Raw genomic sequence first — 15546 nt, forward strand, 5'->3', positions numbered from 1 at the left:
CACTTGGGGGTGGTTCTTTATGCCTAGGCTGGGGGGAGGAGACGGTGGGGGTATTAGCGTGATTGTAGTCCTCTACATCTCGAGTGTGGGGGTGTATGGCGTTCTTTGGGCTAGGTGGGGTTCGAGTAGTGTATACTCTCTAATGGGAGGTGTGCGGGCTGTTGCCCAAATGATTTCATATGAAGTCGTGATGGGACTCTTTATCATTCTCCTAGCCTACTTTGCTAGATCTCTAGACTGGGATAGGCTTAGGCTTTACTATAGGGTGGGGGGATGGGGAGGACTGTCTGATTAGTGGGGGTTGTACTATGGGTGGGGATTGTGCTTGCGGAATTAAATCGTACTCCTTTTGATTTAGTCGAGGGGGAGTCTGAGCTCGTGGGTGGCTATAATGTTGAGTATTCTGGGTACAGATTCACGCTATTCTTTTTAGCGGAATACATGAATATTTGGCTACTGTGCTGGCTCAGTGAGGTGCTATACCTAGGGCACAACTCCATGGTAGGTTTAGTTGCTCTCGTTGGGGGGGTAGTCTATGTTCGCGGACTGCTACCTCGATTCAAATTTACTGATCTAATCGTGCTCACGTGGCGCATTTACCTGCCGGCTGTTCTTTGGGGGTGCATGGTGTTATTGTTGCTCGATATGGGTGGTTAGGTTTCCAGTTTTGCTCGTTTTATTGGGGGTTGTTGGGCTCCTTCTTGTGTTGGGGGGGAGGGGTATTATCAGTGTGTGAATCGGGGCGGAGCTAGTGAGCCTAGCGGTGGGGATGGGTGTTTTAGCATTGGGGGCTGGGGGCTATTGTACAAAGGTTGTCGTCCTAATGAAATACCTATTTTTGCAGATGATCATAGGTGCGCTTCTTCTACTCCTTCTTTTGGGTGTAGGCGAGGGGGGCCTCGGACCTGAGGCTCTAGTGAGCGGGATTCTAGTGGTTATTTTATTTAAATTGGGGGCTTTCCTAGGCACCTTTGGGTCATTGATGTCTATAGGGGACTTTCATTGTGGGGGGGATTAGTTTTGGGTACTGTACCCAAGATTGGGCTGCTGGCTGCTCTGGCTCTCTTCAGGTGGGGTGCTGGCCTTACTTTAGAATTCATATCCGTGATGTCTGTGGTGGTGGGGGGAATCCTGAGGATTGGGACTACTGATGTTCGTCATATGCTGGCCTGTTCAGGGGTAGTGAGTGTAGGATGGCTATTAGTAGGTAGTTCCGGGGGAACTAGGGGCCTGCTTTGGCTTTTTCTAATATATGTACTTGTATTGTTGGGTGTAGTTGTTCTCCTAGAAGTTAGAGTTTATATCGCGCTAAAACTCTCTTCGAGCTCCTTTTACGGAGGTACGGGGGTGGGATTTAACTCAGGTCTTGGGGTTTTGTTGGTTCTTGGATTAGTGGGTATACCCTGCTCTGTGATATTCATCTTTAAAGTTTGTACCCTCATGATTTACGGTCTAGGAGCCTTCGTGGGGGTGGTTTTACTGGCTAGTTTCTTTGGGGCAGTAATGTATCTTCGCTTCTTTACTATCTCGTGGGGTAGCTTGGGTGTAGTGAGCCCCGCCTGGGGCTCAAGTCGGAGTCTGTGGGGACTCCTAGTGCTGAGGAGCCTAGCGAGGTTCTTGGTTGGGCTTATTCTTTTATTTTACTTAGTTTTTTAATAATTTATTGTAGTTTAATTAGAGAACGTGTGATTTTGGGTCACAAGGATTAAAGGGCATTTTTTCAATGGGGGAGAAGCTTTGCAAAAGCAATACACTTTTAATGTTTGGACAATAGAACGTCACTGTGTATAAAACAATACTTTCATGGTTACAGAAATATTAGTTTATCGATTATTTTTGAGACCGGTCTTAGTTGTGTGGCTTCGCTTAACAATTTGGAAACGTCACAAATGACATGATTGTTTCGTCATAGTTACTCGAGCGAAGCTGAATCGAAATTGTCAAGTCGTCGCGCTTCAGAGCGTCTACAACGCGACTTTGTTACGTCACTGAACCGTCGCATTCAGGAATCGGCGCGGGATTATGTGAAATATCGATTCCCGCCAGAAATAGTCGATGTGAAGTAAGTTGATTTTATATCGATTCGTATCTTACAGGTGGAAAGATCGAAGGCGTGTGATTCATAGTTGGTAGGTAGGGCAAAGGCTCCCGAACTTTCTGATCTTTGGCTTAAAAATTCATTCGAAAAGGGTTTGTGGCTAACCACGTGCCTTTAAAAAAACATTTACAGCTGTACGATCAAAAGCTATTGTTTGCCTCTACGTAAGCACAACAGCATGTGATATTATAAATCAGTACATGTTTAAATAGCTTTGTGGCCCAGTAAAAACGTCTTCGTGTCACACTGCACAGCAATGGCCCACATTTTGGACTTTCCTATTTACACGAATATCAACAAAAATATCTTGCTTCAAAACAGTACGACAAATGGTGCACCAAAGTTTCGGTTGCGGAAACATTTCGACCGAATGTGCTGTTTTGCCCATGTTTTTATTTTTAAGTGAATAAAACGAAATCCTAAACTTTCACTTGTGTCAAATTAACACATCATAAAATAACTAAGCAAGAAATCAGATCCAGTATATTTGTGTAAAACATTACGACGTTTCGACAAGTGCTGTTGTCACCGTCAGATTTTAGGAAATAAAACGACATTATTCAAAACCGTGAATAGTGTACATAAAATAACTAATTGTTGTGTATAGAATACACGCGACACATTGTCTGCAAAAATAGTAGGTATATTTTACGCTTATGTATTGTAAAATTTGTTTTTTAATGTCATAAATGAGATTACCTACTTCAACAAGATAGGCAACCCTTCCCATGTTTTCACGCAGAATGATCGACTTCGCGCACGTGTTTGAGGACAACCACACCGACGACAATTACATCTTTGGTCTCCGGAATCTCATACATTATCTCCGACAAGTCATGAAAAGCTGTTGATCCGCCCCCAAGCTATGACGTCACAATGTAGCACCCCCTAACGACAGAGCGACGGTCAACACTCCCCCCTTTTTGCTTCAAGCCCATCCTCGAAAGCACTTACTCCATATCGACAGCGCCACCCAGCGACTTGGATCGAAGTATTTTACGTCACAGGAGGGCGCTTTTCATACAACATTCCGCGTTTTAGAGATGGGAAAAATAAGTTTGTTTTAGAGTTTAACATTTGATGAAGCGTATGCAAGTTAATTCCTTCTACATGATTTTAGATTCCGCGTGTTATTTTACCACAAATTTTTCGTTCAATTATTAACGTTTTTCGTTTTAATGTCTGTAATGTTCCGAAAAGGTTGTTGCACTAATCCATGGGCCAAATGACGTCCATATTTTCACCCAATCGGAATGTTTTGGTGCTTTGCGCTGGATCTAATGTAAATTGAGGAAAGTAGGGAGTTGGCGGAAAACGGAACGACGTAATTCCGCAAGTGTCCTCTTTTTACGCCACTCGCGGTGCCTTATTCCCCTGATTTTACAACTTTGCGACTATATCTTACACTTATTGCACTACACACTTTTAGTCAACCGCCCCAAGTGCCAGCAATGCTGTGTCACGTCACAGTGGCGTCATAGTGACGTGACGAACCTGTTTTATGTCGTACAAAAAGATAAACACAATAATAACATAACATTGAGACCAATCCCTGGTGTACATTTTTTTTCGTTGTGTTTTTCAGCGGTTTTATTTGATGCTTTGTCGATTTAGCAGTTGTTTATTTGTTTGTTTGTTTTTGTTAATTATTGTAGCTGCTTTGTTTACAGCCACTTCAATATATGTGTTGTGGGAAACTGTTCAAATAATTTCGCGAATTCCGCAAATTTTCGAGTCATTCCGAAAAAAAAACACAATCCTTTGATTAATTTAACCTACTAATAATGTACAATACTGTTAATTATTGTCATACTGACGCAATAATGGGTTTATTACGTCATCAATGTCATCGAACCCGGGTTTTGGTATAACTTGTGGGAATTTCCTTATCATGAAAATTCCATTCCTTGCGGAAACAACATTTAAACGGAATTCCATTTTAAACGAAAAAAATACCGAACTATGCAAAAAAAAATTATGCAAAGGCTGGACTTAAATGCCGAACGGTGAAAATGTGCTAGATGCGCACTATTTGAAGATAAGATGTTGTTGGAAAAAGTACAACAAACTTCATCTTGTTTTGTGCTTGTTAGTATTCCATGTGTTTGTAACAATAACACTGTCAACAGTCCTCAATGCAACCAATTGTTTTGTGCACTATAGTTTGAATTATCTGTATATTTTGAAAACTAATTCTTCCTTTCCGTTTCAAATTAGCCCATAGAGGAAGGCGACTAATGTATTTCTATGCATTTTTCCAGCGTACAGTCATTTCAAATCCAAAAGTATTTTATGGCAAAAACATTATTCACAAGCTAACTCTAGTCTGTCTTGCTATGGAAACGCTTCAGCCAATCACACAAGGTGCATAGGGACCACGTGATTATTTGGATGTTCGCTTTCAGACACTTCTTCAAGCAGATTGTTTTGTCATAATGCGTGCTTTGTGTGTTTGTTTGTGTGTACAGTGAAGCTATGTTTCCTTCATATGATCTGACACACCAAGAAGTCAAACGGTTTAGGGTTCGAAAATTGCGACGCACTTTGTGTAAAAGACATTTATACCACAGCTTTTAAATCGAACACACTTTTAGCATGAGTTTGAAGGGTTTTTTAAACAACAGTATATGTTTGTGTAGTCAATTTTGTCATTGCTAATAATGGCTTTAATTGTGCGATGAAACTTTGTAAGTATTATCCATTTTGGAGAAAAAAAACCTTAAGCGCGTAAAGCCGTATTGCTAATACTTTCAATTTATCTTCATTCATTTCTGTGTTCTTTTGAAATAAGTTGGTATTTCAACATTTGCCAATGATCAAACCAAGATTGTTTTTCGCCCAATGCTTCAAGTTGTCTTGCAATTTAACCAAGTACCTGTCATTTCATTTATTTGATTTTATAAAATCTCTTTTGGCAAGGATACTTATGATGGCTAAACATTGTCTAATGATCTCCATTTTACAAAATTATTTTATAATCACAACGTTTTAGGCTTTTTTAACCACTGCATTGTTGACCTTTTCGTGTTTGAGCAATTTTACTATTTTGCTCGCGTTTTTTTAACATTTCTTTGCGTTTTATTGTGCAGATTGCGAAATATATACACTTGTATCAAAACCATGTGTACATGGCATACAAAATGTCGTTTGAATCTGATCATAACCTCGTAAATGAGAGGCGTGCATCATAAGCGAACGCAGGGCATGACCGCTTCAAAAATGATTTTTGGGCAGTCGACCAATGTAGCCTATACAAGCTCCAGATTTTAAACGGTTTAAGATAAACACAAACGGTTTTCACAGGTCAACTCCAAAATACAGCTAGTAAACGCATACAAAACATCGTTTAAATGTGATAATAACTTTAAACCGTTTAAAATCTGGAGCCTGTACATGCTATACGGGTAGATTGCGCAAAAATCATTTTACAGCGGTCATGCCCTGCGTTCGCTTATGATGCACGCCTCTCATTTACGAGGTTATGATCAGATTTAAACGAAATTTTGTATGCCTTTACTGGATGCATTTTAGAGTTGACCTGTGAAAACCGTTTGTGTTTATCTTAAACCGTTTCACATCTGGAGCTTGTATACCATTGGTTGACTGCGCAAAAATCATATTTAAAGCGGTCATGCCCTGCATTCGCTTATGATGCACGCCTCTCATTTACGAGGTTATGATCAGATTTAAACGATATTTTGTATGCCTTTACTGGATGTATTTTAGAGTTGATCTGTGAAAACCGTTTGTGTTTATCTTAAACTGTTTGTCATCTGGAGCTTTTATAGGCTACATAATTCGACAGCGCAAAAATCATTTTTAAAGGGGTCATGCCCTGCGTTCGGTTATGATGCACGTCTCTCATTTACGAGGTTATGATCAGATTTAAACGATATTTTGCAAGCGTTTACTGAATGTTGTTTAGAGTTGGCGTGTAAAAACCGTTTACATATACCTCAAGCCGTTAGTGGTCTCAAACACGTTAAAGCCTGTACTAATGAAAATGATGAAACACCAAATGCACAGTGAGGACAACACTTTATTGATGGAAAAAGCTCCTTATGAACCCAATTTCCACACTTCAACATTTTCAAGTTGAGTCCCATAGTTATATGAAAGCAGAAATAAATGGGAAGAGAATAAATAATTACATTCACAGCAATTGGTTGATTGGTCAGTTAAAACCTGCATTTACAAGTACATAGTACATACTAAACAAGGATCTTTAAGTAAACAGACTAAAATAAAACAAAAAGGTGAAACAATATTGCACAGTTGAAAATGTAATGATTTGCTGAATTATCAAGAAAATTAAACCGGATATCATGTGAAAAATAAGGTTGAACCACCCAATTGTTACAACATGCTATCATGCAGACTACTGGTCAAAACTAGAGGTTCTCAATTTATGTCTGATGAATCACTTCACTGTCGGATTCTACATCAGAGTGCAAAACATTCTCAGAATTTACATGAGACTATAATCACCATGGAGGTAAAATAATATCAATGCCTACAAATGTTTTAATACAAATTCTTAATTTGGGTATAAGACTTAATAAATAAACTTGCAGGCAGGTAGAACGGTGGAAAAGAAATAACACATATTCTGATTTGATTCATGTAAAACTAAAGTATGTGGTGCATATCTCAACATACAATTTTCTCCTGTAAGGCAAGTAACAGGTTGTATACATCAATGATTTTGCTGACACTTTAAGAGAGAGCTGTTTTTGTCGACAAAATTCTTCCGCAATGAAAGAGTTTCTTCAATTTTTTTGATATGGAATGTTTCTGTTGATTTTTTCAAGCTTAAGCATTTTTCCAGATGGTGAACTGCAATAAAAAAACAAAAATAAAGTGTATGCTCATTTGACTTGACAATTATGGGTTAAACACAAGAGGCTTGAGTTTAGTCACCAATAAGCGGTCTAACTGTTATAAAACAGAGTTAATATTCAATATTGGGGTTTTAACTGTGCTAAAATTCAAAATAACATCAGCCAGAAATACAGAAATAGTTGATTTTAGAAAGGCAGTAACAAGGCAGCCACTTACTGTGAATCATTTCAATTCAAATCCAATCTACAAGCCCTCATATGACAGTGTGCTGGTCCTCACTTTGCTTCATATGAAGGTAAGAACTTGAAATTCTTCTCACTGAAAGGTCTCTTTGCATTGCTTCATTGCCAGAACCTTGATGCCAATCAGGTACTTCAATCTTGATTCTTGGCTCATTTTAGTGTTTAACATGGTTTAACATATTCATTTCACAGCTTAGAATGCATTTGTTTTTGTCTTGCTGTTTTACAATTAACTGCCATTTTGATATAAAACCCAATTTACCTGCGATTATTATCACAGCAAAAATAACATTTGCCAATAAAAAACAAATTTAATGCTCCACTGCCATTACCGATAAAACCGTCCGCAATCGGGCTGTGTTATAACACAGGTTCTAAAGATTCTAATCCCGCCCGATAAGAAACGCATTATTCTGCGTAACACAGCCGATTTTAATCGGGGACTTCCAGACGGATCGGGTGGAATTTTTGTCGTGAGAAATTGTTTGTTCGAAGCGTCTGACTTAAATACAGACAATTTAAACTGAACAATGCCAAAAAGTCGTGGAATTGTTGATATTTACAGGTAAAACTTTATATTTAAAGTTGAAACTCTCGTTTAAGGATAATTGATTGGTTGAATCGATGGTGATGTCACAAATATTTGTGTGGTATTGTGATGTCATAAACAAAATGCATACAACATGCGTTGCGAATATAAGTAAAATTAATGTGTTTATTTCCTTAGTCTGACACCAAACATCCCTTACATGATTTATTTTAAAAACAGTTATTTGATCACGTTATTTTTTTAATCAGGAAATAAATAAATTGAAGTTAAACCAAACTGGAGAAGCCAACAAAACGATCTACTGCGATCAATATTTTGTGATGTATAATCATTTTACACTTTGCACTTTGTTGTGAGAAACAGAAGTAAGTTGTAATGGATATCCATGTATCATTGTGCTGTATATATTAACACATAGGTTTGTAAACAATATCGGTGCAAATAAGCAAGTGAATCTCTGTTTGTGACAAAAACTTCCATAATTAGGTTTCCTTACTTTATATCAGAAATTGTTAAAAAACACAATTTGCTCATTTAAACCAGGATAATCATTACACAGGGGGGAATTTGCTCATCTTAAATACCTAATGGTTAGAAATTCGAAGTCCATGATCTTTCCCAAGGCATTTGAAATATACAGGTTTGCTTCGATCACTTGGTGCATTATTACCACCTCTTGGTGCTTGGTTATCACTTGGTGTATCTTAAAATCACTTCAAAATATTTTTATGTTGCTCAGTGCATATTTGCATGGCTTAGTGCACTTTTACATAAACACTGTAGGAACAGGCATTTAAATCAACAAAGATATACCTCAAGCGATATATGGTGCACCAAGTTATCCTGTATATTTTAAACGCACCCATCTTTCCTCTTGGTTTATCATCAAATTTGTTTTTATGCATAACAGTGGTTGGAAGCTCTGTGTCCTCAGCAATAAAAACAAACGGAATTAGATGAGGCTTCAGTTAAAGTGGAAAAGTTTTTATTGAAACAAGTGAGAAAAGTTTCCAGAAGCAATTTGATAAAACCAGGTTTGTTGTGCTTATTCTTGTGATATAAAAATCACATTATTTTATTTCCTTTCCTGTTTTTAACTTGAATGACAAAACATAAGGTAATATTTTCTGAGGAACATTTTTAAGTGTGACAACTCAGTATTTTTGTTAGTAATTTGTCTGGAAGTATTAGCTGGTTATTTTATGTTCCAGGAATATTATTAACAGTTCGGAATCAACAAAAACTTATCACAATGATCGTTTGTTCTTTTGCATAATCACCTGCATTCGCAAGATTTTAATTACAAATTTACTTTTGCAGAGTTCATAGAGAAATTGGTAATAAATGTGATTATATCCGAGCTTCTGACAATTTTCGAGCATTGTAGTTTACTTGTGGAAACTTGTTGGTTTGAAAATATACAGATGGTTGTGTTTGGTCGGTGCAGCTTTGCAAGGTTTGTTATTTCTCAAAATTTAACATATTTGCTACAATTATGGCACTAATTTAAAATTCAAAACATATATACATATATATATTCTAAAACTAGTTTCAAAGCATTTTAACCTCATTAAACTTATTCTCTATTTTTTACTTCCACATATGCCTCATTATTCTTTAAAACCTAAACTTTCTCACTGCAAATAAACTCTGCAATTTCAACTAATTCTTTGTTTTTCAGATTTTCTTCTGGAAGTTGTTGTTTGAGACAAGTATTCGAAAAGTTTGTGAAAACCAGGAATTACAAAATTTCATCAACATTTTAATCACCAGTAAGTTTCTTTTTACATGTGTACAAATAATCGTCACTAAAATACAGAGATTGTGCACAAAACCAAAAAACACCAAAAAAGTTTATTTACAACGAAAATGTGAATTTGTTTTACAATAATTTTGTCACTGACAAAACTTTTTGTTTTGTTTTTGGTTTTCTCGCAAACAAAACCAAGATCGTCCAACAATCGACCGCACATTCGATACTTTGAACTTTCATTCCCGAACTTTGTTTCCATAAGTTCAAGTCCAAGTTTTATTGTTGTTTCCCTCGATTACAAATCCCCGATGTAATGTTGACACCACTCAATGTTACCCCAACACCAAGCCTCCTTTTCACATCGAATTTCTTCGTTTATTTGAAGGTCACGGATTTGCTGAATCATGTCAAGCATCAGTGGGATCACGTGATTGCGCACGATTTTTCTGTTTCTTATTTTCGAAAATAAATTAGAAGAATTTTTCATCAAACGTACGATTGTTATTCGAATTTCCCCCGCACACCCAAATACACTTATCGCTACATCGGAGTCGGGATTTTTCTTCACATAGAAATCTGCGGTAATGCTAAAATACAAAATGGCTTCCAAATACTTGCCGTCATTTCGATATTTTGTGGCTTCGGCTTCCAAGTCTTCTGCAGTGACCACTGGTTGACTTTCGAATGACCTTGAAAGTTGTTGTTTTGTCGTTTTTGCTTCGTCATACTTTTTTGTTTTTAATAAATTAACATATTTTTGTACGAGTTGATTGATGTCGTCACCTTCATCTAAAAAATCAAAGCGTTGTTTAACAAAAATAATGAAGTTTAACTAAAAAATTAGTAAGATAAACACACCAAACAAATGTTGGTAAATTCCGACAGGTGACGTAAAGAGCAAAATTATTAGATTTGGTGTCAAACAGGGGTAGGGCTTGGACTGAAGTTAATTTTCAATCAGTTTTTTACAAGGTCTTATCCCAAATCAAACAGCTTTAATTAACTGTCAGAATTTTAACAGTTATTTATTTAAGATAATTCATTATTATTATTATGTTCTGGTATTTTTGTTTTCTAAACTTAAATTACAAAAACTTGATGTTATTGTTGTCAAGAAAGATTTTGATGCGTCACAATGCTATTTATTATTATAGTTAAAAAGAACAATTTGACGTTTTCAGGTTCACTGCATCTTCTGTAATAATTACCACATTAGTCCTACCATTTACGATACATGTATTTGATCTAAATAAGTGAACTAATTTAAAGTGCGTCCCTATCTTTACACCAGGGAGTCAAACTGTTTGTGATATGTGTTCAGGTACGATTGGAAGAGCTACTAACACAGGAACTCACATCACAAGCAGGCCAGTTAATTTTCGACACGTGGCGCAACGGAGCATTGGCGTTTGTTATGGCAATAATTGCTGGCTTAGAAATTTAGCACGCGAGTTTCTGTGTTAGTTGCTCTAACAGTTCGATTCGGGTTCAAATAGTTATTGTTTTTAGGTAGTCGGGTTTTTGAAAACTTCATTAGTTTATTTCCTGTCTGAAAACAGGCAAGCTTATACCGGAGCTGTAAACACATGAACTGGCTGTTGTTGGAAAACATGCAACCACTAAATTACTGCATATCGCAGCAGAGTAGCAAAATCAACTTAAGATTTAACGGTCGTGGTGTAACGAACGGAATAACTATATAGGGCAAGAAATTGTTGGGTTGTCCATGGAAATGCGTTTATGCTTAAAACAAGGATCTTTCTCTAAAGCATATAATTTAACGCACTAGAATGTAATGTGTATAGTATAATGTAAGCACTAGAAAAGTGGCTTTCTGATATACTTCCATTTTATATATTCTATACGACATTTACCAACTTACTACACTATACACAATTTATCTATATGTATGATTGTTTTTGCAAGCAAAAACGAATGGGTCCCCACACGCGCGTTTATGCGGATTTACGGTAAACCTATGTTGCAGTTATTTTTAGATTTTGTAGATAAAAGCATTAACTTTAAATGTTTTTGTCCGTATTCGTTTTGCATCATTACTGTCATATAGTTACGAAAAATCAGTGAAAAAAGAACGGGAAAAATACATTCAATTTAATCTAGAGCCTTGCTTTGACCTTGATATTGTCGTTCAAGTTCAGTTTTTAAACATAAATTATCCTAGAAAGCCTTAACTGTTATATTAGACACTATATAAAAAAAGTCGTTTGCTACAAAGGTATACATAACAACTTGTTTTTCACTTAACTTTGTTTCGGAAAAACGACCGTTTAATGACCTTTTTACATTTTTTTTAACAGCATGCAGTCCTTAGTGTTCAACAATACCGTTTAGCCTAATTTATACGTGACTTAAGTACTGATTCTTGAATTGATTTATCAAAAATAAAGATACGTTAAGACGAAAAATTCGTAACTGTCTTGAAATGCCTACAAGTTGACCTTTAGTGACCCGTGGGTCTGCGACGGCAAAGCTGACAACGAGAATTTAAAGTCCGTTTATCGCGACATTCGAAAAAGTTAAGTTTAAGTATCTCATTATGTTCAACCAACCAACATAAGTGTTTCATGATAAAAAAGATGCAAATTTTGCTGCAACAGTTTTTTATATTTACACATTAAATTTTGAAAGATTTACTATGGAGTAGACAGGTGGACTAGGAGTGTTTTTCAAACTTTCACGTTTGACTCTGGTATAGACTAACATACCCTGCAATATAGCTGCATAGCACCGCATGCAAACACGTGCTTCGGCAAACTCCATGTATTCCAATTTTGATTTTTCTTTGCAACATGTATTGCAAAATACTTGACCACAGCCATGGCAGTGATGTCTACAAAAGAATATGTGACATTTAGTGTTTTAGTTTTATTACTGCGCCACTTACAGACTGACATTATGTTACATATACTTATCTTGAGTTTTGTTAAAACAGATTCAGGTGATTAAAATTCAAAAAAATAAAAAAGGACATGACTGCAAACAGGGGCGTATCCAGAAATTTTTAAAGGGGTGGGTCCAGCAATTTTTTGGGGGGAAATCCCTAATGACGTCACACGTCGTTCAAAACGACGCGTTATGCGGCAAAGCACTTTTTCCAAAAATGGCGGTTTCTCTACCCATCTAATTGACATGAAGAACAGGTAATTCAAAATAAGCGTGACTGTCAGGTAATCAAAATCGTTGCTTAAAAAACAGGGTCCAATTTCTAAAGAACTAAATCGCTTGCTGAAGCGGTAATCCTACTGTTAAGTTGCGCAATGTCACGAATGCACTAAAGGTGGTAACTGCAGAAGGCATAAATTGTGCCTGGCAAGTAACAAATTACCCTAATAACATAACTCGATTTACATCGATCTAATGTTTTTGACAAACCATTACGCGTTTGGAGGATCAAAGCAACACAACATTACACGTTTTTAACACTTTTACATTGTTCAAATGCAAAAACAGTTTGATATGTTGCACTTAGTGCAGTTACCACTTAGCAAGAAACTGCTACCAGCGTCCTAGCCGGAACGTAACTTTCCGATTGTTGGCGCATAAACCTCCTTATTAAACCTTTGTTACGTCACAATTGGCGATTAGATAACAAGCGAATACAAGAGATTGAAGGCTCGCGTCTTTGAGATAACGACTCCCTGACGGAACGATTTTGGCCTATTTAATTTACGCACAACTTTTTGAAAAGGGGGGGGAGCACCGCATGCAAACACGTGCTTCGGCAAACTCCATGTATTCCAATTTTGATTTTTCTTTGCAACATGTATTGCAAAATACTTGACCACAGGCATGGCAGTGATGTCTACAAAAGAATATGTGACATTTAGTGTTTTAGTTGTATTACTGCGTCACTTACAGACTGACATTGACCCCCAAACACCCCCAAAAAGTCTAGGAAATGTCAACAACACAAAAATAGGATTGCATACACTATATTTGACAGCAAACTAACGCATACCTTCGTCTTGTAAAACTGAAGGCTACTCCACACTTTGTACATGCAGGACTTTCCTTGTCTGGAACCCATCGTGGCTTATAAAGGCCAGGTCGTGGTATTTGTTTGCACAACCGATGTTTCATGTGTTCCTGTAAAAGAAAAGTATGGCTTTTGTCCTAAACAGCAATATATATTTAAGGTATGCCTTAAATGCATGAAGAAAAATTTACTAATTCCATTTAAACACTAACCTCAGAGCTGGTGGTTTGATCACCTGCAAAGTATAAAACCATTAGAAAATTGAAGTGAACAAATGCTAAAATACAGAAGAGCGATTTCCCAAAATTATTGCTATGACATAATATGAGTTACAAGATGCTACAAACCCTACTCTAGTACATTTTTAAGGCAGTATATTTACTTTCAAGCTTTTGTCAGACATACAACTTTTCAGAGTGAATGTACATATAACAGCATAGTTTCCTTGTTTCAGGTAAAGTGCACTGCAAACCTAATAAAGTTACCTTGTTGTAATTCTGACAATTCCTGACTTCTATGGGAAGTTGTTTGGTGTGCAGCTCTATCTTCAGCTAATACAGCAGAATAGGAGGGTGGTGAGAAACTTGGATATGATTGTTCTCTAATTCCATCCCCCATGTAGATTGCAGATAAATTTGAGGAGTTAGATAACGAAGTTTGGTCCTCAGGTACAACTTCAGGATTGTCTTCATCAACTTCTTGTATCTGTGGACTTTCATTTTCCTCCAGTTCATCCAATATTCGGCCAAGATCAGTGGCTTCAGCAAGAAAAGAATCATCCATTGTTACTTGACTGTTGACTATTATCTAAACGTAACTAATGCAAACATACAACAATTAAAACAAACATACTGAAAAAAAATATGCGTTTACGACATAAGTATGTTGTCAAAAAACAACTTCAATGGGTAAACTTTACCGGTAAACCAAAAAAAAACCTGGTAGTCAATTTTTTTCACAACAACAAAACGCCGAGACAGCAAAAAGCACAAACTGCATGAGAGAAAAGTATGTGTTTCGCAATGGCAATTCCAATCGGTTGTCCGATATTTTACGGTACCAAACAAATCAATAACATCACATGTTGTAGAAGTTATGTATAATTGGAAATATTATGCTTTGCGTAGCACCTGTCAACACTATTCCCCATAAACTGAAGTCTATTGGCAACTCAAATTGTTTCTAACAAGCTCCTCTAAAATGTCACTAGATCGACTTATTGCAACTTTCTTTTTTCCAACCCATCAAGTCCTTAAAATATTACGTGATCTAGTAGCGCCGCCTGCGTAGGATATCGATGAGCAGACGTTAAATTATTTATGGCGGCTTAACAGACAAGATTACGACGAAGTAGAAGGCTAGATGTAGTCGCTTCGTATACAGTTTTAATTCATAACCTGTTGTTTGCGGTGATTGTTTAGTTTTAACATTGCACGTTTTTAACACAACACTAACCCAATTTGCATGCTAGATATCACAGAGCTTTACGCATACATTTGAGCAGAAAAAAATCAGAGCCAGTATATTTGTGTAGTATATAAAAAGGCGACACGAAGTTAAAATACCTTCGTGCATCGCCCTGTTGCGTGCCTTTTGTCGCTTTTATTTCTTATAACCTGACGATGACAATAGCACTTGTCGAAACGTCGTCATGTTCTACGCAAATACTGGCTTTGATTTTTTTGCTCAGTTTATTCAAAACCGTGAATAGTGTACCTATTTTGCAAAATATCATCGTCCACTTGTACTTGTGTTCTTGAAGACCTTCACCTATTTGCGGGAATTACAGACCTCCAAATTCGTGTTCTTACAGTGGCCAGTTTTTAAATGCTTTCCTACAATTGGGAAATAAAATTTGCTGCAAATAAAATCAGAAATCATCTTGCTCTTGGTAGTGAGGAATGGAAAAAGCAATGACCGTAAATAAATAATATATTAAAGCTTATTTTAACTCAAACGTTTGTTAGTCATAAAAAGTTGTTATGTGAAACAATAATTGTGTGAATGCGCGTTAATTGTTACGTTATATGATTGTGACAGTATAGTGTACTATTTAATTTGAAG

At 36.7% G+C, this 15546-nt stretch overlaps 2 protein-coding genes and 3 long non-coding RNA genes across 5 annotated transcripts; 2 read left to right on the forward strand and 3 right to left on the reverse strand.

Annotated features, from left to right (window-relative positions):
* Positions 1-1782: 1782 nt before the first annotated feature.
* LOC145214577 (uncharacterized) lies at positions 1783-5219 on the forward strand. Its single transcript, XR_013857070.1, has 2 exons — positions 1783-2062; positions 2841-5219. It is a non-coding gene; the product is annotated as an uncharacterized LOC145214577 (long non-coding RNA).
* A 900-nt stretch (positions 5220-6119) lies between these two features.
* On the reverse strand, positions 6120-7648 carry LOC145212505 (uncharacterized). Its single transcript, XR_013856725.1, has 2 exons — positions 7157-7648; positions 6120-6934 (listed from the first exon to the last, which is right to left on the reverse strand). It is a non-coding gene; the product is annotated as an uncharacterized LOC145212505 (long non-coding RNA).
* A 5-nt stretch (positions 7649-7653) lies between these two features.
* LOC145212504 (uncharacterized) lies at positions 7654-10247 on the forward strand. Its single transcript, XR_013856724.1, has 6 exons — positions 7654-7747; positions 7981-8097; positions 8643-8766; positions 9053-9188; positions 9414-9504; positions 9871-10247. It is a non-coding gene; the product is annotated as an uncharacterized LOC145212504 (long non-coding RNA).
* LOC145212502 (uncharacterized) lies at positions 9474-12315 on the reverse strand. The gene is made up of 2 exons (XM_080080635.1): positions 12212-12315; positions 9474-10274 (listed from the first exon to the last, which is right to left on the reverse strand). Exons 1-2 carry the CDS (start codon positions 12264-12266, stop codon positions 9781-9783), a joined length of 549 nt encoding a protein of 182 aa, XP_079936761.1. The 5' UTR covers positions 12267-12315; the 3' UTR covers positions 9474-9780.
* An 857-nt stretch (positions 12316-13172) lies between these two features.
* Positions 13173-14348, reverse strand: LOC145215613 (uncharacterized). The gene is made up of 4 exons (XM_080084335.1): positions 13968-14348; positions 13695-13717; positions 13465-13592; positions 13173-13308 (listed from the first exon to the last, which is right to left on the reverse strand). Exons 1-4 carry the CDS (start codon positions 14263-14265, stop codon positions 13173-13175), a joined length of 585 nt encoding a protein of 194 aa, XP_079940461.1. The 5' UTR covers positions 14266-14348.
* Positions 14349-15546: the final 1198 nt, after the last annotated feature.

This window comes from Phallusia mammillata, chromosome 2 (assembly GCF_965637545.1).
Source record: "Phallusia mammillata chromosome 2, kaPhaMamm4.hap1.1, whole genome shotgun sequence".
Lineage (NCBI taxonomy): Eukaryota > Metazoa > Chordata > Ascidiacea > Phlebobranchia > Ascidiidae > Phallusia > Phallusia mammillata.

Bases quoted from the DNA above. Each gene is read 5' to 3' on its own strand.
- LOC145215613 (XM_080084335.1), bottom strand. From the start codon at position 14,265: ATGGATGATTCTTTTCTTGCTGAAGCCACTGATCTTGGCCGAATATTG. The intron at 13,718-13,967 runs GTAACTTTATTA...TATACTTTGCAG, and splicing joins ATTGTCAGAATTACAACAAG to GTGATCAAACCACCAGCTCT. The intron at 13,309-13,464 runs GTATGCGTTAGT...ATTCTTTTGTAG, and splicing joins TTCAGTTTTACAAGACGAAG to ACATCACTGCCATGCCTGTG.
- LOC145212502 (XM_080080635.1), bottom strand. From the start codon at position 12,266: ATGGAGTTTGCCGAAGCACGTGTTTGCATGCGGTGCTATGCAGCTATA. The intron at 10,275-12,211 runs GTATGTTAGTCT...TTGATTTTTTAG, and splicing joins CTATGCAGCTATATTGCAGG to ATGAAGGTGACGACATCAAT.